The sequence below is a fragment of the Humulus lupulus genome, chromosome 3, assembly GCF_963169125.1.
Source record: "Humulus lupulus chromosome 3, drHumLupu1.1, whole genome shotgun sequence".
In the NCBI taxonomy this organism is placed as follows: domain Eukaryota; kingdom Viridiplantae; phylum Streptophyta; class Magnoliopsida; order Rosales; family Cannabaceae; genus Humulus; species Humulus lupulus.
In genome coordinates this window covers 98164785-98176629 of record NC_084795.1, presented here as the reverse complement: position 1 = coordinate 98176629, position 11845 = coordinate 98164785, and the positions used below count along the sequence as shown (strand labels likewise).

At 32.1% G+C, this 11845-nt stretch overlaps 1 protein-coding gene across 1 annotated transcript; it reads right to left on the bottom strand.

Annotated features, from left to right (window-relative positions):
• Positions 1 to 7387: 7387 nt before the first annotated feature.
• On the bottom strand, positions 7388 to 11481 carry LOC133823006 (phosphate transporter PHO1 homolog 3-like). The gene is made up of 12 exons (XM_062255559.1): positions 10699 to 11481; positions 10221 to 10596; positions 10076 to 10124; positions 9892 to 9963; positions 9661 to 9790; positions 9402 to 9522; positions 9059 to 9317; positions 8785 to 8889; positions 8499 to 8693; positions 8113 to 8391; positions 7873 to 8009; positions 7388 to 7725 (listed from the first exon to the last, which is right to left on the bottom strand). Exons 1-12 carry the CDS (start codon positions 11288 to 11290, stop codon positions 7626 to 7628), a joined length of 2415 nt encoding a protein of 804 aa, XP_062111543.1. The 5' UTR covers positions 11291 to 11481; the 3' UTR covers positions 7388 to 7625.
• Positions 11482 to 11845: the final 364 nt, after the last annotated feature.

Genomic DNA, 11845 nt, shown 5'->3' with positions numbered 1-11845 from the left:
ATATCGGTCCATGTCATATATAATCATATTATATAAAGCACATTTACCGAGATGTCTTACCACATCAATAATCTGAATCTAGATTATTTGTATCAACATGATACTCAGCAAACCGTACTTACAACTCCAATTATAGAATTCCATAACTTTAATTTGTTGTTGTTGACTATTTTTATTCATTCATGTGATCTTAATTCTCTCGTACTAATACAAGATCACATCCTCAATAATGAATATGGAATTTTTCTGATATTTACAAAATTATTCAAACACTAATTTAACAATCTAAATATAACAATAATAATAAACCATTGTATTTATTTATTCACAGAAATAACAAATGTCTTTTACATGCTTTTAGGACACACTCCTAACATCTTGAGCATGTTTTGTCTACATTAGTGGAGAGTGGTGAACAATGCAAGCATATGGATCAATGGTTTGATGGGTTGATGGTGATTTTTTGGCATGCATACATAGATTCAATTGTTGAGTATTTTTGTTGTGGTTATGGATGAATAGGCATTTTTGGATTGAATCAGGTTGTCGGTGTGGTTTAACTGAAATTCTGGATTGTTTCTACAAATCGGGATTTTGGACTTTTGTGTGAGATTTTCTGAAATTAAGGCTAATTCATTGTTGTTGAATTGATTCATAAGTTTGTGTCGTCTGTGTTTTTGAGTTTTCTAGTTTTGTGAGTTTAGTGTGAGTCTTTACTCGAGGGCGAGAAAAGGTTAAGTTTGGGGGAATTTGGTAGGTTCATTTTAGGTTTGTTTTAGAGATTGTTTTATGTTATGTTTTTAGTTATTTATGATTGTTTAGTGCAAATTTATGCTTGTTTTCTTCTTGTTTCAGGTTTTAATGGTCAAGTACATAATATGGAGTGAAATGAGAAGAAACATGTTAAATATGATGAATAAGATGGATTTAGTGTTGATTGTGGAGTTTCAAGACATTATGTGTGGAAAATACTACATTGAAGATGCTCAACACACGTCGTTTATGCGTAAGTCTGAGAATTCAAGCCGCATTTTTACCATGATTTTTTCACTTTCTGGAAACACTTCTATAAAATAGAAGTTGTAGATATTTCTCTTATCTTTCCATAGATTTTGGAATCATTCAATTCAGAGTTATATCAAAGGAGTTATGATCAAAATACGATAAGCTGACACTGCAGGATGTTCGAATCGAGTTTCAGTTTTATTATGTACAATTAGCGCCCCAGCGCTGTCGAGTAGCAAAGAGCATAAATTAATGTAGGTTGTAGCGCCTAGGTGCTACATTTCAGCGCCTCAGCGCTATCTTGTGGCACCCAAGCGCTAGAGTCTATACGAAAGCATAATTTAGGGGAATTTTTAGGGGCAATTTTGTCTTTTCATGCAGAATTAATTAGGGACTATAAAAGCTTCCTTAATGACGTTTTTAGAAAAGGGGAGGATATCAGATTAAGAAACAAGGAGGCTAGTGAAGAAACAAAAACCTAGAGTTCTTTTTCTTTTTCTTTTGATTTAGAGTAGAGTTGTAAATGTGGGCCAGCCCGGCCCACATTTTTGTGCTTCTGAATAATTCGGGCCGGCCGGACCCATATTTGAAAGAGTAAACCCAGCATGGCCCATGGGCCCAGCCCATGTCGTGCCGTGTCCGGCCGACCCACTTTTAGGCCCATTTTATTATTGCCAAAAAATGTGAGGATGGGGAATTGAACCCTCCACCTCCTCTTTAACAATCAATGGGATCACTACCATTCCAAATACATTTCTTTGTTTAAATTATAGTTTTAGATATTTTTATATACTTTTTAACAATACTTTACATAAAATTATATCAAAGATAATTATTAGAATTTGAATACCTACTAATAAATGCTAAAAAATTTAACTCACAATTCTTAAAATAAATTAATATTTTAATAAAAATATAAACATTGAGAAAAATAATAGACTTTCATTATCATTTTAAATTTATAGATAATTGACAAATAAAAATTTATTATCATTATTAATGTCAAAATATCGGGCTTTTATCGTGTCATGCTTTCGGGCTAGTTTGTTCGTGCTTTCGTATCGTGCCTTCGGGCTTTTCGTGTCATGCCGTGCTTAGGCCCATTTCGTGCCGTGACAATTTCCAATTCGTGTCGTGCCTGGCCCAAGCCCATATTTTTTCGTGTCGTGTCGTGTCGTTCTCGTGCCTCCTGGTTTCGTGCCGTGCTAGAAAGCCCGGCCCGTATTTACAACTCTAATTTAGAGTATGTTAAATTCTATGATTATGTTTGATTTAGTAATGTTTATGAACTAAATTTATGTTTAGGTTTTCTAATTGGATCTCTTGAAACTCTATTATGATTTAATGCATTTATCTATTTCTTCTTCATCTGAAATCTATTCAGTTTGTGTTTATTGTGTATGTGATTGACTGCGCACCTTTTACATACGATTTATGAATTTGAATCAAAATCTGAAAAGTAAGATTTAAATATGCTAAAATTGAATAGACATAGATTTCAATTTAGAACGAGAGTATCAAATTGGCTTATGTGATTTAGGGTTGTATTCATTGCTTCCTATTGTTTGAATTGGCCATAGAAATATAGGGAATTCACATTAGATCGAGTTTTCTATTTCCTAACTCGAATAGTTAACACTTTTGCATGCCTATCATTTTAGTGAGAAGAGTTTCAGTAGTAATTGCATTAAAAATAATAGAGTGGATAGTAGAGAAGATTAGGATTCCTAATTGTTTCATAGTGAATTTAATCCTCGTGTTCTTGTTATTATTTAATTTCTGCAATTTTCAATTATTTCTGTTTTCTTGTTTTCAAATTTCACAAATCCAGTTTTCGTTAGCCAAATAGAAACTAGAAATTAATTATTTAGTAATTGATAAATCACTCTTCGTGGGACGATACTCGTTCTTATCGAGATTTATTACAAATTGCGATTACGTATAGTTGCGTAGCTACAAAATCTGCAACAATCTTACAACTTATTAATTCTGAATGACTCCACTATAGACTCGGAATTGAACACTTGATTAATAAAATGTATCTCCCTTAATATAAATATATCATCCATTGTTATAATCATTACTGCATGTCAATCCTTTATTGATGACTTACTAATAAGATGGGTGACTATTATTGTTTTACCCCTCATTTGTGTTTTATCATTAACTCCCACAAAATCCTTTGTAAATGATAAATATGTGAACTTAATCACATATATGAGCGTTCAATCATTTAGCCATTTGGACTAACCTATTAAGGAAATCATCTTTTTCACTTCTTACACAGAAGCTTATAGCTTTCATATCTATGATAAATACTCTCATTCAATTATACTATTGATTCCCCAAGATGTAAGTATAGGCTATACCGTAGGGACATGCTTTTAACGAACAAGTCAAAAGACTCGGATATTATATTTAATAGAAATATTATCACTCAGAATTTAGAACAATTGTATGATCAACTTTGTGATACTGATTAGATTCAATAATAAAGATACTTATTTATCTATCAATAATCAGTGTCGGTCCTAGTCTGATGTAACAAGATACATCCAATCTTATCTACTTTGTCAATGTCTTGGACAAGTATCACACCATTATGTTAGTAGATCATATCGTAGATAATCAAATCAGTGAAAATCCTATGCACTAATTTAATCTTAGGACTAATTTTTTGAACATATGATTACAATTATAATCCACTGTGACCTAGTCACTATAAGTGTAGCTATACATATATTCGAATTTTTATAGATGCTTGTGTTAATCAATAATGATGTAATAAAACACACAAGCAATGCAATTGATAATAAAAAAAAATAGATTTCTTCTACTTTTATTGATGATAAAAAGTGTAGTTACATAAGAAAAATGGTTTTGCAAGGGCCTAAAACCTCAACAAAGCTAGCTCCTGTCAAAAGAGCTATTTAGAGCTAAAAGTCAAATCACATTGGAAACCTAACTAGCTGCAAAAGTTCTTTTAAAGCTTCAAAAGCCCAAAAGTGGCTTCGAAAATTTCATCCAACCAACCCCTAAGTTGCCTTTTAAAATAGGGGAATTTACACAAATACCTTAAAAATTTAAAATAATTCCAAAAATACCTTAAAGCAACTTATTTACACATATATTGTGCCACGTCAGCAAGGTATAATGGAATTTGAAAAAAAAATTAGGAAATCCCGCTTCCTGGATTTTTTTTTTATATGGGTTGTAAAAAAAATACATTTTGGTAGCTTACAATATGGATAAGATGTCGATTGGTTACTTTTTTAAAAAAAATAAAGTTTATTTTTAGATCATATTATTTTAGGTACATTTTGGTTGCCTCCAAAACTATTTGTAAACATCTTAATACACCAATTAGTTATTCTTAGGTTATATTATGTTATCTTATTATTTAAGGTACATTTTGGTAACCTTCAATCTTATTTGAGAAACTAATGAGTGGTCATATAGTATACCAAGTTAATTTAGTATGCTACGCAGTACCTTTTAAATGAAAGCTTTTAATAGACTTTTTTAGTCACTCATGTAATTTACATGTCTTATTATTTAGTATACTTTTACGTTACCTTCAAGTCTATTTTAGAAACTAATTAGTTATTATATAGGTTAAAAAAATACTCCTATAATTCCAAGTTCCATGAATAGCTTATTAGAAAGTGATATTATTTAGTATATTACATAGTTACTTTTAAAAGTTACATTTTCGTTGCATTTAAATCATTTAAGATACTCATTAGTTACCTTTTGATATATGACTAAACTTTTGGTTATGACACAAATTTAAAGCAACCAACTAACTTAGTGAGTTACCAAAAATAGTCTTTTTATGCTAAATTTAAAAGTTAATAAACAATATAAAGAATATATTTTAAAAAAATTACTTGAAATGTTTCTAAAATAGGTTTAAAGTTATTAAGAATACCATATGGTATCTTTCAACTTTTCGAACACAACAAAAAAGGACCCAACCAAACCATCTTCTTCGATGACGGCAAGAAACCCATCCCAACAAAAAAAATGTACATTTTTTGGACTCTTTGATTTTACTTTTAGTTAAATAAACTAAAAATCAACTACAAAGTTACTTTTCATACATAATAGAAACTATCAATCAATTTCCAAAAATAAGCTTGGAGTTAATTAACTAAAATAAATTATTTTGTAGAATGGTAACTAATCAGTATCTAATTGGTATGGTAAGCAATTAAATGGTTTCTTTTGATTTCGGTGACAACGAGAAAACATATGCTTCCCATATGTCAAAATGACTACCTTGAAGAGTAGGTCGTGATGGTACCACTCTTGAGCCTAAACAACTAGCAATGTGACGGGAATTTTATTTTAAAGTTGTGGAGAAGAGAGAGAAAGAAAGAAGTTATATAATATTATATTATTTGCAAAATATGGTAGAAACAATGGTATTTTTGGAATTAAGATGAGTCAAGCATTTTTGGAATTAAGATGATAAAAGGAGTGCCAAATGTAAATTTCTCTTTAAAATATTATATAATAAAACAAATATAAATATAAAATATCTCAATATATATAGTTGAATAAAAATACTGAAATGACTAAAATAACCAAATTAAATGAACTTAATCAAGAGTAAAACTTTTGCTAAAAAAATAAAGCCTAAAACTATAACATAAACCAATTTTTGTACAAAAATATGGGAAAATGAACACATAAGCTTGAGAATTCTAAAGAAAAAACCATAAAATAAGTTTGTTTTAAAAAAAAAAACATATTTTTGTAAACTTGTTAAAAAAAAGTCACAGAACATGTAATTTCCACATTTTTATATATAAAAAGTAAAGTGGCAAACGCTACTCCGGGACTTATTCTCTCTCAATGGAAGATGCCACACACTCTCTTTCATTGTAAGACAGAAAAAAATTGACAGATTATTAAAAATTGATAGATTAAAAATTTATAATTACACTAAGAATAATTTAAATTAAATGAAATCTTACAAAATTTTTTTTTTATATAAACTATGATTTATTTTAAATTTACAAATTTTTAATAGTTTAAATTAATTTTTTAAAATCACACATGTGGCACTGACGTGACCAAGACACTTTAGCAAGTAAAGAGCCACGTCAGCATGTCGTTAGCTACATTGGACAAAATTGGATGGAAGTCCCACTTTACAACAATGTGAATAATTCGAAGGAATTTTTAACGGTCCGAAAAAATCAAGAAGCATGATAATGTATAGGTCATAGTTCGGGGCGAAACTCCTAAATAATCTTACATTTTTTATATAGTGATGGATATATATAATTTCTACTTTTTTTTACATTGGGGAAGGGGGATTTGAACTTAGAACCTTCTATTTCTATGGAGATGTGTAGTACCACTAGACCTTGCTTATGACTACTACTTTTTTTAATTAAAATTAATTAGTTTTATTTTTTATGCCTATGCATTTTAGTATTGGGTGAAGAAGAAGAAATAAAAAAAAAACACCTAATACAACATTCTAGAGCTAATAATGTGATTTGATATTTCCCAATATGAAAATATCTACCAGCTTATAGGATATTATTGAAGAGAAACCAATAATTCAAAAATAATATACTGTTTGTATATAGATGGGCAGTTTTGGTACTAATGAAAGAAAAGTAAAGTGCAACTAACTTCAGTTAGACAAACAATAAAACAGGTTGTTTCTCATCTAATCCGTTCAAATTTTGCCATCAAGAGTTTAGATTAATAATTTGATAGTATAATTATATAATAATTAATGTACTATTGTTTGTATAATTAATAATTAATTATACATGTTATATTTTGTGCAAAGTTGACAAACAGAAGAAATTACATTAAAATAAATCCTATACAATAAATAATAGAGAAATATGAGAAAATATCTTTTTTTTTATAAATAATTTTTTGTAAAATGATATCAGTCTAAAATTCGACTAATTATTTAAATTTTTAGATTTGGTATCTAAAATTTTCATCGACTAATTATCTAAATTATGATAAATTATTTTATAAATAATTATTAAAAATGTAAAATAACTTTAAAAAATATTATTTTCCTCCACAATACTAAAATATAATATTTTAACATATATTTAGTATTTGAGAATGCAAGTGTAATTATTCACAAAATATTAATAATATTACTTCAAATATTCTTAAATAAAGATGACTGGCGAACAAACCATCCTTGTTTAGGTGGCAATGCGTGGAGTACAAATGTGACTGGTGAACAAACCCGAATTCAAAATTGCCCTTTCAAGGCTAGGATGATGAAGCTGTCGTTCGCAGTATAACTATTATTATGAGGTCAAGACAAATATGGTGCTTCAGGACTTGTGTATATAGTAATGATATTATTCACTATTTTTGGAAACCAGAGTGAAGATTAATAAAACTTTATTTTATAAGAACGCTTAAAAATTTACATTTACAAGTGGAAAAATCAAATGAAAGAATAGTAATTGGAGCTACCAATGTCCAAAAAGAGGAGGGGAGAAGATCAACAAAAAAGTATAATCAAAAGTGAAGTCAAAATCTTCAGCCCCAATTTGTAGACGTAGACACATAGATGATTTGAATTTTATTAGTCTCGATCCTTATCGCACTTGTGAAACCCTTTACTCATCTTTGTCCTCATCTTCATCATAGTTGAATGGTAATGGCACTGATTTGAATGCCCGATACTTGCCCACGTTGTTCAAATGCTCATTCTCCAATCTGATAACACAAACAAAACCCAGTTATTATGTGTCTAATTATATTGTTAATTAAAAGACACGCCCAGTAGTGTTCTCACTAGCATGTTTCTCTTCTCTTTCTAAAAACAATATTATATATATATATATGTATGTTCTTGTTAATTACCTGAAGAAATTCCAAATGCCACGACGAAGGATCTCCAGCAAAGCCACAATGGCTATTAAGGTTTGTGTATGCAAGAAAGAGACCTTGAAATTCAGCACAGTTTGCAGCCAAGCAAATCGCAACAACACATTCATGCCCTGCATTTATCAAATAATTAAAGTCCATCAGTAAAAGTAAATAAATGAAATTTTTAGGCTCTTGAAAGAGTTAAGAAGTCCTACGTATTTCCTTTCAACTTACAATTGCTACAAAATATACACTGTTGTAAGGGACTAAAAGCTTGTCCCTCAGCCATCGATTCTTAGAGTTACGCTGAAGAAGGCCCCAATCGATGACCAAGTCCCAGTAAGTTGAAACAATGGCCGCCGAGACTGAAAACACCCAGGCAGCAACTTTCCAACTCAGTGAATGGTTGATACTATGAGCTGTTCTGACACTTACTGCCACGATTGTCAAGAAGTACTTGATACCATTGTAACCTTGCATTGCGTCCTTCTCTTCGTACAAACGACGAAGGCACTGAAGAAAAAAGAATAAAAGACTAATGTTTAGTAATTTCATAACAATAACAATTTGAAGAGAGAAATCAATACGCAATTGAGAAATCTAAAAAAGAGAAAGTTTACCTGAAGGAGACGAGACATGTACGGGACAGCAGCAATAAGAAAAAGAAAAATTTTGTATACATCGTGATCCTTGCAAGTGGTTTGTCTGTGTTTGTAGTCACCCCAACCGTAGTAGCAAATGTAGAATTGGACACTTCTTAAAGCTTGAACCTGACTCGTTAACTGATCAGCCAAGAAGAAATCTGGGAGTGTTACCTGTATAACAGAACAAAGTTTACACATTAGTTACTTTCTTTAATCTTACAGAAAAGAAACTTCAAAAGTTTGATACACAAAATATTCTTACCCTGTAGAGAGGAGCAACGAGCAAGTGGTACAAGCAGGTGAGGAAAAATAATCGACTTGAGCGATATACGATGTTAAAAGGACATATCATAATCGCAGTAACTAACTGCAGTGGGAAAAAATAGTTTTTCAGAATAAGGATACTTTAATATATATGTATGTATGTATATATATATATATATATATAAATATATATAGTGTCATGGACCGCATGGTGTGGTAATAGTTATGAAGCTTAGATGTTTTAGTTGAGTTGTTATGAAATTAACCCTTACCACAAGCAACAAGAGTGGGAGAAGCTCTGTTAGAGCTTTGTAATCTTTTGTTTTTGGGTCCATTTCCATGTCGAGATTTGAAAGAACACTGCCGAGAGCTAAAGCAGACAAAATGAAACTGGGAAGCAGAACTTCTCTGTAGCCCAATTCTGTTCCTTGTTTGAATCCAAATATGAAAGAGTAGTTGACTCTATATTTCCTCCAAAAGTACACATTTGCAGCATACATGATCATGTGCATGACAATAAACGCAAATAATCTGCAAAACAAAACGTTTCAATATTTTTTTAGGAAATAATAGAATTTTGGTTACTTGAAATACTAATTCATGACTTCAACTTACATATATAAGGGAAACATGTTTTCCATGTACTGATTTTTCCCTGGGTCTTCCATGATATTGCGAGCACGGATGATCAAAATAAGGGCTAATATTAGAGCAGCAGTGCAGCCAGCAAAGAAACCTATAAATATAATAATCCAATAAATATTATCAGTATATATATTTATATGAAAAGATCAGTGAAAATGAAATAAGTATTCAATCGACTACAAAATGTTCTGGATTATAGTCTAAATAATCAACAGTATTGAAGTCTTACCAGTCGAAAATGTTGTTCTATGTGTTTCTCTTTTTGCTTTTGGCCTTAAGATGGACATGCCTTTACTGCGGTTTGCATTGGAGAAATGTTTGATATATGTAGCTTCAACCCTTTCCATAAGCTTGGTAATCTGTATATAGAGGCACAATCAGATAGTGAGGAAAATAATAAAAAATTGCAGATACATTAAACTCAACACTAGAGATGTGACTTAATGCAGATTATTCTCACGTCATCAGAGCTGCCGAGGTATGAGTTGTCCACCATTCTCATGTAAGCTTTTGATGCATCTCTTGAAGTAATCTGTGAAAGTGAGATAATCCAAATATATAAGTAATAAGATAAAGCGAACAATTTTTCAGCTCAACATATGATATTAGAAAGCACATTTGTTATTATTGGTAAAGCAAATTACCTTATCATACTTCTTCATGATCTTTGAGAATGCCAAGGTATTCAAGAAGCTGAGAAATTCATGGAAAAATGATTAGCCAGATAGTTAAAAGAAAAGACAATAACTTAATCCAGGAAAGGCAAGCACCAAAGCTATCTCTTTTTACCTAAAGCTCTTTAGAAGCCTAAGCTTCTGGTAAAACTCAACGAAAGCTTTCTTAAGTTGTTCTTCAACTCTCGTAAGATTCTCCCTGTTGAAAGTCAGCTCTGTCTGCTTAGGAACTTTAAGAAAGTTTTTAATGGTGGAACGAGGAGTCTCCTGTGTGTGATTCATGGTTACGCGATCCAGAATTTCCAATGGAGCTGGTCTAGCTCTCCTGTCACTCCTTGGCAGCTGAACTTCAACACTTTGGCTCGCATTACTTTCACTCTTCTTCTCTATCTCATTCTCATCTTTATCGTCATCTCCACTCGTTTCTTCAGATTGCTCCTCGGGGTTATTTGACCCTCCCTCTTCGATTTTGTCCATGAAATCAACTCGTCCTGTTACACAAAACCGAAAAATCAACAATCAATTCATAACTAAATTTATATAAATATTAATTTCGGGCTCTAATATGGTGTCAGATAAATTTGTTAACTTACTGCTTGCTCGAATGTTACTAGGAGTGGTGGACGCCAAAACTGCAGTTGAAGAAGCAATATCAGTAGCCAGACGAGTCATCTCCACAGATCTGTCGAACCAGCCTGGCGGATTCTCAACTTTAATTCGAAAAGCAATCAAAGCATCCATTTGCTTGTTAAGCATTGAAGCTTCCTTCATCACCTCGTCCACTTTGGACTTGTAAAACCGGTCCACTTTGTTGAACTCCTCGTCCAGCCTCCGGAAGTATACCAGCTCGTACTCTCCTCCTTCCTCTGCTGTCCTAAGAAAGGTAGTATGGTAACCATGGGAGCCATCTTCTCTAGTGGAGTTAATCAGAATGGTTTGGCTTTCGATGTCGGGGCTGGTGCCCGGCGAGTACTGGCGCGTGCTGAATTGTCTGTGTATGAGACCACTAAAAGATCTGTAAAGGGTCGGCCTCCTCTTAAGCCCCGTCGGCAGGGCTGCCGGAGGCTTGTTTTTATGCTTGAAATCGTGGATATCTTTCAAAAGGGTCTTCAGAAAATTATAGTTCATGTATGCTTCTTGCCATTCCGGCACCATTTGGCTCGAAAATTCCTTTCCGAACTTCATTTTCGTACTTGTTAATTAATAATGCAACAACACCCTTCGTAGATTAGTAACTTTTGCAAGAAAATGAAGCCCTTTCGTATCTAGTGAGTAATACTTATTTATGTAGGCTGGGTCGTTTTCTTGCAGAAAGATACATAGAAGAATAAATGAAGAGGTTAGGATGTTAATTATAACAAAAATGAAAGCAACAGAGATGATGGTCTGGTTTAGAAGGTAGCTCCCTATATATACACGTGCATGTGTTTATGAGAAAATAAGTGGCCGAGTCTGAGGCACCTTATTTTTTTTATTTCGTGGGCGCCGGGTTCTTCGTAGAAAATTCAACCAAGTTGGGCATTCAAAGGAAAAGAAACGTTTAAAGGTCTCACGAAGAACCAGCCAGAGGGGTTCGCTTCAGTCAAACTTTTTAACCTGCTACAGCACTAGTTGACATAATTCGAATGGCGCAGAAAAAGTGAAGAATTTATTTGGACTTTTGTTTATAATTTTTATGCTTCTCTCTCCTCGCACACTCTACTCATTATATTGCTATTTTACACGTTGATATGTCCGGCA